This window comes from Astatotilapia calliptera, chromosome 14, assembly GCF_964374335.1.
Source record: "Astatotilapia calliptera chromosome 14, fAstCal68.1, whole genome shotgun sequence".
NCBI lineage: Eukaryota > Metazoa > Chordata > Actinopteri > Cichliformes > Cichlidae > Astatotilapia > Astatotilapia calliptera.
In genome coordinates this window covers 6,638,944-6,653,896 of record NC_137435.1, presented here as the reverse complement: position 1 = coordinate 6,653,896, position 14,953 = coordinate 6,638,944, and the positions used below count along the sequence as shown (strand labels likewise).

The window sequence follows — 14,953 nt, the reverse complement described above, 5'->3', positions numbered from 1 at the left end:
CATTCCTGGTGAATCCTGCTCTGTAAACACAGGGGTGCATCTCTAATATATTTCTTTGCTGCTTAATCGGTTCAGTCAGCAAGTAAGCAAAACTCTCCCACATCCAGCAACAACAGTGAAGGATGCTGACTGGGACCTCTCGGCCTGCTCAGCTGTGCAGCTCAAATTATGTGAAAGAGGAGAGAATAAAACACAGGAGCTGGCAATGACAGGAGACACAAGACTGACAGCTGTGTTTATAGAGCAGGGTGTGGGAGGCTGTAGCCCTGCGGATTCACTCCATCCAGAAAATGACTCCCATGACCTGCCCAGATGCTTGCTGTGACTTGATAGCATTCATGTGGAGGCTCTTTATAAATCAAATAGGAGCTTGATATCAAATGCATTTTATTCGGTGTCTAGAATGGGTGAAGTCACAGTCTGGGATGGTCGGTTTTTTGTTTCCTAAAGGACAAAGTACAGTAACGTGTGCTAAAAGAGCAGGGTGTGAGTAATGGCAGTGGTGAAAAGTAATCCGACTGCCAATTTATTACAATTAAAGATGAGAAGTGTCAAATACATTTTAAAAAACTGCACACTATTCCTATGCTATACACCCACAGTGGGAAAATACATGTGTTTTGGTGTCACTGTAAGCTGCCTGCAAGACAAAGCAAGCATTTAACACAAGTCTGAAACTGAAGTACCATAGTGGGATTTAGGCATCATTAATGGTTTTATTCGGATGTGATTTTAAAGGCTCCTCAGTGGGAACAGACTAGCTATCAGCCATTTAAACCTCATGGCAACAAAATCAGGTGTGCTTAATAATAACAGTGATTGGGGATTTCACCAAGAAAAGGGTCAAGTGCCAAAAAATAAGCAAAGTGGGATGAGAAGCACTAACAGTAGCTGTGGTGGACAGTTTCTTTTAACACTTTGTTTGCTTCACTTCATTAAAAAGAAGTTATTTTCTTCTCTGTTATGACTTCGGTCTTCTCTGTGGCATGGGCTAAACTAAAGGATTAAGAAGAGCACAAACACAAGCAAGTCCAGCCCACAGTCCAGCTGTTCCACATATTTTTTACCCTGCTATAACATGGAGACGACGCTCTCTTAAGATCTGCATACAGACTTTGCACAGGGCCGACGCACAGCCATGCCCACCTCTTTTTTAGCTTCCTGTAGTTTCTGTGCACTGTCATCATCATTTATGCCTGCGCTTTACTGTGTTGGGCTCTTAAAGAACAGCAGATTTTTCTTTTAAAATGTATTTTGAAAAATAATGGGAATGGGAGGAAAGGCCTCTGGATGATATTGTTGTCTATTTATGTTCTGACACATGCCATCAACTCAGACACATCACACATGAGCACCGGATTAAATATAGGCCTGCAGTGTTTCTGGCATGTTTGATCATGTTTGACCTGCTGACACTGAAACACCACCTTACATTCACACTTTAAATTTGAGCTGCCAGTGACGGCGCAACTCACAGTTCTCGTCTTGCCGCTGTTGTGATTTTCATCCCCACAGCTGCACAGAAACAAACACCAGCCTCCAGTTTTCTTTTACCCACATCCCTCTTTCTTCACTCCCTCCAACTTTTTCTTCCATTCACCTCCCCCTTGTACACTAAGCCAAATACTCCGCATCCACCCACCCCATAGGCTGCCTCTCTCCACTGCAGCTGCCAAGAATAAGACAGGCTGATGTGGGGGCCCCATGGGGGAGGCCCAGCGCTGGTGAAATAGTGCTTCTCCAGCCTGAGCTGAATTCAGCCACTTGGCTCTGTTTATTTAATATTCAGTCAGCTGTGGGGAGTGGGGTTAGCCACAGCTTATAAAACTCAGTCAGCATGACCAAGATATAACCCCCTCCCCATCATTATTCAACAACTACACATGCACGCATGCACATACTTACACATAACACACGCATGAGCACACACCCTGTACCGTTACACTTTCTCCTACAGGTTATATCATCCAAGGTATGACTACACCAATGAAGTCTCTCTTAGTTTTATGCATGAAGCAGCTTTAATGCAATAATAATACAAATGATACCTTTTAATTTTATAGTGCTCTTTAAAATAAAGTTGAGAGGCAAATTTAATCAGAGAAACAGCTCAAGATTTTGTGAGTCATCACAGCAATCACCTTTAGTTTAAATTTCATCTAAAAGTTCTCCGTGTCCAATGTGATGAGTAGAAACAAGGAGGGCAAAAGTTACATGCAAGCTTTTCATTTTGTCCTTATGTAAACTATAATAACTTTCCTTCCTACACATCAAAGGTGAACTCAAGCATGTAATGAGCTTAACTTTTTGAGTGGTATTAAGACGATTTAAACAAAGCAGGAAACAAGAGAGAACGGCTCATGCACTCCAAAAAGTGAGTTCAGACGATCGTGAAGCGATCGAATGTGGATTTGAGCATGAGAGAGGCGGGGGGTGGGACCTTCATAATTCTCACAGCAGTCAATATTCACCCTACCCTGCTGGGGGCAATACCAGCATGCTTCATCTATGCATCGACTGGAAGGCTCCATGGCAACTCCCGGGGTCAGGGGTCACACAGAAAGGTTGCTTTTATCCGCTAATGAGGTCGGTACCTGGGGCTCCACGTCTCCCCGCTTCTGTCTCTCTGCCTCTCCTCTGTGTAGTGAAAGGCGGGGGGTTCGGCAGTTATGAATGCCTACCAAGTGACACCAATGCCATCTTCACTCATCTTCGTCCTGACCTCTGAGGCGTGCACTTTGAGCCTGGTATGGGGCAGGAGGGGCTACTTGTATTAGGTACTGCCCCATAGGGAAGATAACAAACGGCTCCAAAATTGCTGTCCCCCAGTCTGGCTCCTCATTGTGAAATAAGTGTTCACATGCAAATTGACAATCGCCCCACAAGCCCTGTGGACGGTCCTGCCCCGTACCTTCACTTTAGTTTGATTGATTGCCTTTACACCAACATGGTTTGTGTAGGTAGGTGCTTAGTGTTAAAGTGCCCCGTGATTGATGTTATGTTGTTTTGTGTCTTACACACTAATCGGCTGTGGCGAAAGAGTAGTACCGAAAAGTCAAACAAACCATACGATTAACATTTGTCTTTTTAATGATTTACTGAAAGCACCGAGTCGACATGTTGTCTGACTTATAAACTGCTTAAAACAAAGAAGTGTTGAATGAGCTTCCTATTGGACAAGCTGCTAATGCCCCAGGAAAACACACTTCCACTACCTTCACTATATCACACAAGGCTCATTGGCCCATGTGCCCCTTCAATGGGGCAAACAGGCACCCTCACAGCCTCTGTCCCTCTTCCACACCCCCTTACTCTCACACACACGCCCCCTGTCATGTTCACAGGACTGAGAAAGGAGTCCATTAACTCTGATTTAGTGGCAGTGTCATGCGGTCCCCTTTTGTAAGGTGGTGACATTCGGTGAATAGGAATCAGAATTTCCCCACCACCACCACCACCCCTCCCTTCCTCCAACTTTTCTCCTCCTGGCTCCATGCGCAGGGTATGCGGAGGAGTTTGTGTGGCTCTGGTGGGAGTGTGAGGGGTTCAGCGTTGCAACTTTCGGGGGGTGGGGACATGGATTGAGAGGGTTTTGCTGCCACATGTCTCTGAGTGGCGGCCTCTTTGTGCCTGGGCCAGCCTGTTTGTTTAGCCTTTCCTCGGAGAGCTGCCTCACACATTGGTGCCTCGTACGGATGAAAAAAGAGACAGGTTCAAACTTTGAGAGGAAAGGAGTTGTTGTGTTGCGTTTGTTTTAAATAAACCCAGCTTCTAATATTCCTGTCAGTTATGGCACACCATGGACGTCTTTTAGCTGTACCACCTAAAAGACGCCCATCAAATAAGACACTGAGAAAGGAAGTCTTATAAAAAAAAGAAAATCCAGAAAATCCAGAAAATAGGACTTAACTTATCTTGTAAAAATCAAAGTTAAAGAACAAAATACTGTCTACATTATAATATAGAGTTATTCGTTAAACATAGGAGCTCGTGATAACTGACAAAAAAGCAAAAGAAAAGAAAATCTGGACATCAGAACTGCATCATCTGGCCTCATAACCTTTCCAAAGATATGTTATTTCTTGGGGAGGATTGTTGAGAAATCAAACCATCAGTTTCTTTGGCAACAGAGATAAAACAAAATGATTAAAGACAGGTGATGTAGTGCATGCTGGAAGTTTTTTCAGTGTCATTAAAAAAAATAAAAAGATTTATTATGTAATATTTAATGCTGCAGACAGCAACATCTGGAATAATCCTATAACTTTGTGAGATTTTTACCTCACAAATAACCCTTGGTCAGATCTTTTCTTTCAAATGCAGAAAACCTTTTTTGTTTTACATTTTTTACGCAACTAAAACCTTACAGTCATACTTATTCAGATGATGCTCAAGTGGTATAAGTACATGCAATTTAATGTGAAATAATGAAAACGTTATTGAAAGGCCTCACATCTGTTACTAACTGGTATCAAAAGCTGGTGGTGTGCACTGCCCCCGTAAAGTCCCTTCCCTTTCTGACTCTCCGCTCCCTGCAGCCAGTGGTGTCATCCGTGTCAGCACTGCAGGTGAGCTACATTTAAAAAAAAACAAGAGGCCAGAGAGGTCAGCCTTCATTATTCTACCCTGCTCGCTTGGGAAAACAAAATAAGAAAATATTTACACAAACAGGAAGCTGTGCATTTCCTAATGATTGGAAACATGTTGAGCGTGACGTTTGTTCCCTCCCTCCCGGCTATTGGTGCCGCCCTCTCACTCAGCACGCACATATACACCCCTTCATGCACATATATAGGCTACAAGTCCACTGAACTGGATGGTATGTAGTATGAGAACAGGCTGGCATTATACTGGCACGAAAGATTTGAGAAAGATTTTAGGAGTTAAGCTTTCTTTGACATTAAACTCCGGATGGTGGAATGTTTCAACCCAAACTAAGAGCCCATTAATGCTGTTGAGTTTAGGCTTCCCTCCAGCCATGTTAGATCAGCCATAATAAGTTGTGAGTTTATGGACCTTTGCTCCCCAAATGTCTACCATGTTGCTAATTGCGTACATCTGTGGCTCTCGTTTTGATGTTTTGTCACAATGTGCAGCTGTCCATTCTATTTCCAACAAACTCTGATTAAAAGTGGCACGGCCCTCCTGTTATCTGTGTTCAGCCCTAATAAGAGCCATGCAACAGCTTTTGTGTTTTAGAACAAACTCTGAAATTCAATTTAGAAGCTCATTTTTTAGTCAAAATAAGAAAGAAAAATACGCCTCAAACCACCAATGATTTATTTTATTGACTGTAACATACCTAAGAGTTATTTGCCAAGATTATTGTTTGTTCATAGTTGCCATAACTAAACAGTACTTGAAAAGGAAACACATCTTTTTGAAATTGCCTAGTATCTTGTATATATAAAATATTTAATTTGCTGATGTCACAGATGTGTCAAATTAGAGAAATCAAAATACACAGAATATATGGACTATAATTCTGATTTCCAGCTTCATATTTTTATTCTTGGACATTATTAAAGTAGCTTTGATAGAGTCACAGTTAAAATAATCCTTATTTCTTATTTATACTCTGCCATGGTGCAGCTCCACAGCCTGTACACTCTCTAAAACAAGGCCACGATCACTTCAGGCCTACTTCTTATGGCCGTATCAGGGATACTTTTATTCATTATTGAGTCCTAAAACCTGAAAGCAACTGTTTCTGTCCAGTTTCTAACATAGAACCTATCTAAAAAGAATGAAATGATATACCGGATTTAAAAATGTTTATGATGTCAAGTCAGATTAAAAATTAAAATTTAATCTAATCACATACTAAGATGATTGATGCATTCATGTGTTCAAAAAAAAAAGACTTAAGAACTGCTTGTTTGCACACACGTTATGTATGATATGTTACAGAGTGATGTCACGGCTGCACTCTTCAGATGTAGGTCTACATAAATTACCAAGGATGTCACTGCCGTTATTATAAAAGCTTAACAAGACCCCAACCAGACACACCCGCACACACACAACCATTTTAAATCTTAATGGAAACTTAATGTGGATTTTAAACAGTTTAATTAACTGTGATCTTAAGAAAGTTTCTTGACAAGGTCTTGAGTTTGTTGATATCAGATAGCAGTTGCTTATACTACGGCATGGTGTCAACAGCGGGGGGATCAGCACAAATGCGTGCTATGTGTACGCCAGTGAAACCTGATCTTGAGTAATTGTCAGGATAAGGCGAGGGATTGACCTCTGCCATGAACCATATTTTCTGAAACAACACATACTTGAGCTGGCTTTGAAATAGCCTCTGCTACAGGACCAGAGTAGCCTCTGAGGAAGCCAGCCATCAACTTTTTAGTGTAACTAAACAAAGCCTGTGGTAATTTCATTCGCTCACTATTGCATTTTCAGCAAGCAGATATCTGATGCCATCTGCTCTCCCAGATGCCATCCCTCTGATGGCCTTGGCATCACACGGCAGCAATGTGAGGTATGAGTTTATCTGGACACAGCCAGGATGTGCCCCACTATTTTGTATTGAAGCTCTTATTCTCACCCTTTTAATTTATTTATTAAATCACCTAATAAAACATCTTTTGACTGTTGGACCTCAAAGCAGATGTGGTCATTGTTATTGTAACCAAGCATCCAAGACAGTTATGTTCTGTGTTTCCATTACTGATTAGTGGAAAATGTTACATACAAACTCATGAGGCATGTCATAAAGATTTATTTTTTAAATTCAAACTCTTGTGTCTTTGAAGTCCAAACAACCAGACACGCATCTCTCCTTCCACAGGCTTTACATCTCTCTACAACGAAGTTCACACACACACTGTGTTTGTATCTTGGTGTTGTGACAGCTCAAATCCTGCAGTGTTCAGTTCACATTCCTTTCATCCCAAATCCCCCAGGGGTCGGCCCCACCACTCCCAATCACAGTGTGAGAAAATCAGACAGATGCATGATCTGGCAGATGGTAGGAAAGTCCATGGTCAAAATGACATCTATGTCACACATGCTGTACAGAGTCCATGCAACAGGCGCTTAACTGCGGCCATGAATGAACAGGTTTCTATCACAAGGCCTGCACGTTTCAGCCTGAAACGTTAGGAATCTGGCTGAGAAAACCATCGCCTTTGGTGTAGCGTTGCAGAGTGACTGAATTTGGATCAAAGATCTTTTAAAAATGGTCTAGAGGGCCGCTCAGTTTTTAGTAACAAAAATACTTGCCATATTGGCCTCCTCTCCCATAGGTTTTTTTTTTTAACCGGAAACCTTCAATAAAAATATACTTCTTAAATTCAAAGAGATGTACAGGATAAGACTTCAATACAACTTTCAAAATCACATTTCAAGCACAAAGAGAACAGCTGGTGACCTTATCCAGTGAATTAAAATAACAGAAAACACCTGAAATATTGGCCCAAATTCAAATTTTCAAAACTATTTTTGACTGACTTAAGTTTGTTTGAACAAATGCACCCAATACTTTTATTTTGTTGACAGCAGGGAAATGGTTCACACTGGGCTCAGTCAACCTGAGATCAGTGTACATGTCCACATCGTACCTGTTTATTCTCGAAGTAACTGATGAAAGTGTGCCCCCTAGTGTTTGAAATGTGCTTTACAGTGAAAATCTGTTCTTGCCTGCTCTTAAATCCAAGAGGTAGAAAAGATAAAGCAGCTAAGTTAAAGTACACATACAAGTCAAAGCAATGCAATGACAAAGAGCAATAAATAATAAAATTTTAGGCAACCAGCAAATGATCAACATTTGAATATTCCTTCCCTAGCTCACTACCACATCATCTGCGTTTAAATACGTTTTTAACAAATCATTTCTTCCTTCCAGATATGCGCAGACGTCGTCCGATTGTGGAAGAGAAATGTAGCGCCGACCTCTTGCGCAGTGAGAAAGTATTGTCTGTTTTTGTGGCTGTACCTGTATCCACCGAGGAAGCAGACGTGGAGGAAGAGGTGGAGTTACGGTGCTCCACAGACACTTTACTGTGGGCATGATAAGAAGTCTGTGGCGGTACCGAGTATAAATGTGGCCCGCCAGCATGAGTGAGGGGCCCAGCATGTTTTTCCTGATTTTGTTTTCCGAGTCCCTCCAGGTGGGCCTGGAAGGTAGAGATCTGTTGTTCCAGAGAGGTGAAATTCTCCTGCACCTTGTCAAACTGAACGAAGAGACATGTTTTTATTCCTGGTGCGTTTTTAAACCTTGTTAAAGCTGTTTGTCTCAAGTTTAGTGTACCTGCTCAATATTAGACTGAAGCAAGAGCTCTGGCCAAACTGACTCACTGCTGCTGTTCACGCTGTTGCTCATGTGGGTGTGACTCCAGGTTAACTCCTGTGGAACAGGGCATTAGATTTCTGAGTGAATACAACAATAACAGAAATAACATATTCTTTTTGTCTTTCTTGAGGAGTTTACCTGCAGTAGTTGTGTGCTGCCCTTCAAATGAACCTGACAAGACTGAAGTTTGTTCCTGTAGTCACCCAAGACCGACAACAAATTCTACGGCAAACACACAATATCATGAACAACACTCAAAGGCAAGGGAAACAGCAATGTTAACAACAGCTGTTAAAATAAAAACTTCAAAGTGAAAATAAAAAAGTAAACTATACTACAGTTTGCTAACTGGTTTCCACATGTCTTTACCTGTGTGTCTCTCTGAGCAGAGGCCAGATCTCTGTGGCCTTGGGTCTCCTGTTTGAAGAGTGTGACCCCAGTATGCAGCTCCTCCAGCTGAGCCCAGAGGTCGTCTAAGCCCTGCAGCATGTTCTTCACACTGGCCTCAAAGTCCCCCTGCACCTGGACAAGAGTGCGCAGGGACACTCTCCTGTCAGACAGAAAAAGAGTGTCTCATAAATGCAACTAAACTATGGCTCCATGGAAGCAGATGGTTGGTACACTAGCAGCTCACCTCTGCTGCAGGTAGGTGTGGAGGAGTTTCAGTTTCTCTGTCACTACAGAGCTTTGGTCCACCTCATCCAGTCCCACCTCTGATCCCACATCAGTCACCTCCAGTGTGTGAGACACTGACTAACATGAAACAGAGAGGATTCACAGGCTGATTTTTAGTATTATGGGTTTGTTTTGTCAAGAACGATAGACAGGGGAGGCAGAAAGAGACAGAACATTAAATTCTTTTCTCATTCCACTCTACTTAATTCAGAGCAGGACTGACAGGAGCTCAGTGATGGCATGTGTTGCCTGCGGTTAGAATATCTATGTATTCCTGAGTAGAGGGTCTGATCTATATTACGAACAAAGACTTTACACTGCTCTAAATGCATAACGCAACTGAAAACACAGGAGATGAAAAGTATGGCTCGAGGCAAGTGTGTGTGTGTGTGTGTGTGTGTGTGTGTGTGTGTGTGTGTGTGTGTGTGTGTGTGTGTGTGTGTGTGTGTGTGTGTGTGTGAGAGAGAGAGAGAGAGAGAGAGAGAGTCATCAGGGTGGGGTGGGGTGAGGTGCATTTTTTTTCCTTAAGTTGGTTTTGTTTTACCTCCAGTCTGGAGAGAAGAGCCTGAATGTGGGGCACATTGGGGTCTGGCAGAGGTTCCTGCAGCACACACAGCAGCAGGCTGTCAGCCAGGGCAAGAATCAGATTAATATTCACACCTGGGTTTCTTGCCTGGTACATCCTGAAGAAAAGAGCAAAAAATTGTACACTACATGCAACACAATTTTTGGGTAATTTATTAGAAAACTGTTGCCAAAAAAAAAAAAAAAACATTCATACCAACTGAAGACGATATAAGTGTGACAATAATAAAGCCTCACCGTAAACACTGGTCATTCCTGATTTCAGTCACAATCTCCTGTTCAGTCCCTGGAGGCTCTCCCTGGAATTGAGAAAAAGTCAGTGAATAAATATCACAAAAATAAAAACACAAACAAGTCCATGAGGCTGTGCTCACCTGGCTCTGTCCTGGCTGCAGGCAGCACTTCAGGGCATGGATGCAACCTCCCAGAGAAATCAACAGAAGGCACACAAAGAGTAGCCTCCAGCACACATCCACTATCAGTACAGAAGGGTGCGGCAGTGCCTCCACTTGGCAGACTGACCAAACTACAAAAACTGGAGTAAAGCCATACCAGGCTCCCAACGTGCCCACAATCTGGGACCACGGTGTGTGCTGGGACTGAGCAACAACTTGTGTTTGAGCTGAACTGTAGGTAAAGCAAACAAAACCAAGACAGTGTGAGATCAAGGTTACCTAATAATTAAAAACACTATTAAATGGTTGCTAAATGGGAAGGACAAGGGAAAGTTCTTTCAGGCCAGCACAAATTTTACGCAGACAAAAATTCCCTTTAATAAACATTAAAGTTTGATCATCGCTTGCCGCATAATGACTGGAATTTACAAAATCTTGTTTTTAAAACAGCACAAATAGTGATGGAACATTACAAATAATGGTATCCTTGAAATCCTCCAAATTCACAATAACAGACCAGCTGTATTTCCAGTTGTGTCAAAGAGGCTAACGCTTAAAATAGCAGTATACTAATTTATAATTACTTCAGATGTTTTGCCTTGTGTGTAATGGTAAGTTCTAAGACATGACCACCACAGAAGACTTTGGCTTTAAAACTTGCTGTAAAGCAATTACTACACTGACATATCCTTCCTTTAGCACCACACAATCAGTGTACTGAAGAACTCAAATCAAAGGCTAGTAGCTGAAAGATAGTGATCTTCCTACCTCTGCAGGTTTCGGCTCCTTTCTTCACGTTCTCCCTTCCCGACTTCCTTTACCCGCTCCATCCATTTACAGGCCCACACCCAGCTTACCCCGTCTGCCTTTCCTGAAACCCCTTGCTTTTTGAGGTAGCTGACTGTTAAACAAGGCATAGGAGCAACACAGACACAGTCATTCTGGCTAAAAATAACAGCAGGTTGTGTAGATGTACTTGTGTTGAGAAAGTGATTAACACGTGAACAAGCATGATAAACTGGTTTAACTGGAAGAATTGTTTTAGTTGGGTAGTGGCATTTTCCTTTCCTTGCATTCCATCCATCTGGAATGTGCTTAACATACCGATCACCATTGTACAAAGGACAAGCCCAGTTCCACCTATTTACTCCAGGAGCAGGCAACAAGCCCTCCAAATGTTACGACTTTCTGTATGAATCACAAACTCAATGACCAGTTCCAATCTGTGCAACAAACAATCCAAGTTATTTTTGCAAGATTGAGCTTTACAAATGAAACAGAGCACATTTTCAATAAGTAATCCCCATGTATAAATCAGATTAGTAAGCACTGTCTGTTTAAGTTGTAATAATCAATGAATATGAGTTTAAGTGTGTTTCTGCTCTCTTAGGTCATGCTGCCATCTAGCAGCTGTGACAGGAATAAACTTCAAACAAGATCAATTCAACCTGAAGAGGCACCAAAATAAGGCACCAATGGTTTCACGATTAGAGATTTTTAAGAAAAAATGAAAAAGATCAAACAAAATCAACTAACAAGTAATGATAGTATGGCAAGGGCCTGAGCCTTAAAAAATAGAAAGAACACTGACAGTTTTTGCTTTTTTCTGTCACAGATTATCTCAAATAATAATTAAAATTAGCAACCAAGCAATCACCAGTCTCCTGAAATTAGCTGTCAACTGATGTCGATCGTTTTAAGTTGATTTTAAGTGCCTGTACATGCATGTATACAAATCCTTTCAAAGTAATAGAATGAGATTATCACATTTGTTATGATTAAGATGAAGGGTTAGGATATTATTATTATTTTAGTATATTATGGTGTTATTTTCTTAATGAATCTCTTATTTTAACACCTAAAAACCTAATAGTCAGTTTGCAGAATTTAAAACAAAAGCAAAACCATCCCATCTCATCAATAGCATTAAATAATTCATTTGACAAGGCTGCTTTTATGGAGCATTCTGTATCTGTCTAAAAATGAGTCTAAATGAATCATTTTAATTATTAGTATTCTATAATACATGTCAGTTAAAAAATATAAAGTGAACAGATTTTTATTCTTAAAAAAAAACAAAATAAAACTTTTTAAAATAATCTTTCTATTCATCTTTATTAGTAACCAGGAAAACAGAGAGGGAGGAAAAAGTAAAAAATACTGAATCTACTGACTCGTGTCACAGCTCCCAGTAGTTTAAAAAGATTAAGGTCTTCCCAAAATGGATGTTTTTTTTCAACTTATTTCCTTGTACATATCTAACCATTGCTATCAAAAATAATTCTGATATTAATACAAAATTAATTTTGTATTAATATATGATATTAATATGATGTCTGATTTTTGATGTCTTAAAGTAAGTATGTTGCTGCCGTCATAGGCAACTCTCGCATTTCAGTTCATTTTATTAGATATTTAAGGTTGAAACAATTAGTAGTTGAAATATTAAGAAATAAGAAATAAATAGTAATTCATGTTTTGTTGATTAATTTATATGTTTAGATGTGTTATTTGTGCTAATTGTGCAATTAGGAACCTTTTCTATAGTTTCGTCTGTTGTTGCTAAGAGGGCTTTTTTTTGGCTGTCACACAGAAAGATAAATAAAAGAGTGCCTTCTTTGGACCTCCCCATGACGTAAAGATGAAAGTTTTATTCCCTTTGAGTGACTGAGTTACTTGTAACGCCGTTATTCCCATCACTGATAGCCACAAGGAGCAGTACCCTCCATGGAGAAGGAGACTAGAGGCCAAGATCAAGGTAGCACGGAGGGAAGTTAGACAACTATCACAGTTGCAGAAAGGTGCAATGAAAAAGGTGCCTAAGAAGTACGGCAAGTTGGCCACACCTGAGGCCTTGGATACCACCAGGAAATAATTTAAGCCATGGCCCAGCCCATAACCGTAATACTGAGTGGCAAGTGGATCTAAGTGTAGAGTGTATAAGATGTCTACTGAAGACATTACTTTTAGACCATGCATTTGATTAATGCCTTTTTATAACATCAAAAAATCTGTTTTGATTATATCACCTTTTTCAGCAGAGAGTCTTGTTCATACATCAGTTTGATCTCCTCCTCCAGCTGCAGCTCTTCCTCCAGCTCATTCAGCCCTGCTCCTTCACTCACTCCACTTGTTTTATGGTTTCAGTTAAAGAACACAGAGTGGGAGATGTCTCCTATTCTCTGTCCTAGCTGTTTAACTTCAAGTAGAGGAAAAGGTTTGACATATTTCATGAGCACTAAATGTTAGAGAAGCCTCTGAAAACAAACACGGTTACTTCCCAAGCAAAAACCTCTGCTTATGCGCACAGTCCCTAAATCGCAACAAATAAGACATAATAAGACAAGTGGCTGCAAAGTGACACCAGAGGCTAGGAGAAGAGCAAGCATAAAGTGACATGTTGTGTGTGCACACTTTCTCTTGGTACCACTCTTCATATGCCAGTGTGATAAAGTCCTGAATGCAGCCTGCATCTGTCCATCAAGTTCCATCTGAGCTTTAAATAAAATACACGCAGCTTTTCCTTGGATTTTCAGAGTTGTTCAGTTCATACAGGAACTTCAGCAGTCGGGGTTAACATGTTGCCGTTTTGCTCCTCCATCTCAACCATTGAGACTAGTCAGAATTTATTCTGAGGGAAAAAAAGAGAAACAAAAGGACATTTTAAAGTTGTTGTTTTTTGTTGCTATTGTTTACATTTAAGCTAAAAAAAAAAAAAAAAAGAATACAAATACAAAGGATTATAATACATGTAGAGTTGCATACACATAACAGCATTCTGTTGCAACATAAGCAGTTTATAATTAAAGTAACACACACACCTTGAAAAACTAAACAACCACAACATAAACTCACTTTGTTTTTGTAGAGAAGGTGATCAGGCTTTTTCTTCTGTTTTTACAGATTTTTTATTTTATTTTTATTTTTTTTGACAGTGTGCGGGAAGGAAAATTGGATTTGGTGGGGGGGGTTTGGCTCATTTGAGGGCCAGGATGTGTGGTAGCCGTTTTAATGTTGCCTTCTGTTAATGCTTTTCTTTCAGATTTTTTTTCCCCCATTTCAAGGTGGACCCTTGATTTTTACGGAGGGTGTTACAATCCTTGATTGGCTGGCATGGGATGATCGTCAGTTAATTCAGGTCACCTTTGACTTACTGGAAATAAAAGCTGGCCAAGATAAGTCTTCCGTCTATCTTCCATGCCACGCGACATCTATTTATTAGTGATCATTGTGTCTTGGTTATGTTATGTTAAATAAATAATTTTATATTCAAGTGTCTTTTAAGTGTTAAACAAACACATAAAGCCTTTCCTACTCTCTGTTTTGCTGCTGTCTTTTGCAGACTGATCTCTGCATTTGCAAAAACAAATGCAAGTACTAATTGCTATATTGTAATGTATTGTTTTACTGAATGTAATATTGAACAATATTACATTGAACAATATTACAATGTAACCATCTCCTGGTGGCTGCTTTCACCAGTATAAGTCACAAAACTCTAATTGTCACAATCTAGTTTCTTGAAATGAAAGTGGGTTCACTGTACTGTGTGATGCTATCGTGTCAATGTGGCTCAAAATCTCTGAGGAATGTTTCTACCACCTTGTTAAATTTATCCCATAAAGAATTAAGGCAGATCTGAGTCAAAAGGGGTCCAAAAATTGTGCCTAGTAACGTGTCTGCTGAGTGTATATTTAACTGTGTTCTAATATGTGGTGTAAAAAGTCTTCATTGGATCATTTTTCAATAAGAAAGACACTACAAATAAAGGAGGTTCTCTGGGATTTCAGAGTCAGGAGTGATGGAGTAAAGCTCCTCATAGTTATAATACATGTCTGCAGTCTTGTTCAAGGTTTCCAGGTTATTTCCAGGTTATTTAAAGTCTAACAGCAACTGTATCTCCAAGAACATTCCATTATAAAACCAAACATCATTTAGGTATGAACTGTGTGTCAGTTACGACAATTACAACTGGCATCTAAAGTCAATAGAG

The 14,953-nt window shown here is 40.3% G+C and overlaps 1 protein-coding gene across 2 annotated transcripts; it reads right to left on the bottom strand.

The window, feature by feature from the left end:
• Window positions 1-6,713: 6,713 nt before the first annotated feature.
• On the bottom strand, window positions 6,714-10,952 carry LOC113036597 (uncharacterized). 2 transcript variants are annotated; one of them, XM_026193010.2, is made up of 9 exons: window positions 10,729-10,935; window positions 9,940-10,192; window positions 9,803-9,864; window positions 9,525-9,663; window positions 8,940-9,058; window positions 8,675-8,855; window positions 8,444-8,527; window positions 8,264-8,359; window positions 6,714-8,186 (listed from the first exon to the last, which is right to left on the bottom strand). In XM_026193010.2, the coding sequence occupies exons 1-9, from the start codon at window positions 10,875-10,877 to the stop codon at window positions 7,842-7,844; spliced, it is 1,428 nt and encodes a 475-aa protein (XP_026048795.2). In that variant the 5' UTR covers window positions 10,878-10,935; the 3' UTR covers window positions 6,714-7,841. The 2 variants fall into 2 exon arrangements, with proteins under 2 accessions (XP_026048795.2, XP_080144753.1); XM_080288627.1 differs by having other exon boundaries at window positions 9,803-10,192; window positions 10,729-10,952.
• Window positions 10,953-14,953: the final 4,001 nt, after the last annotated feature.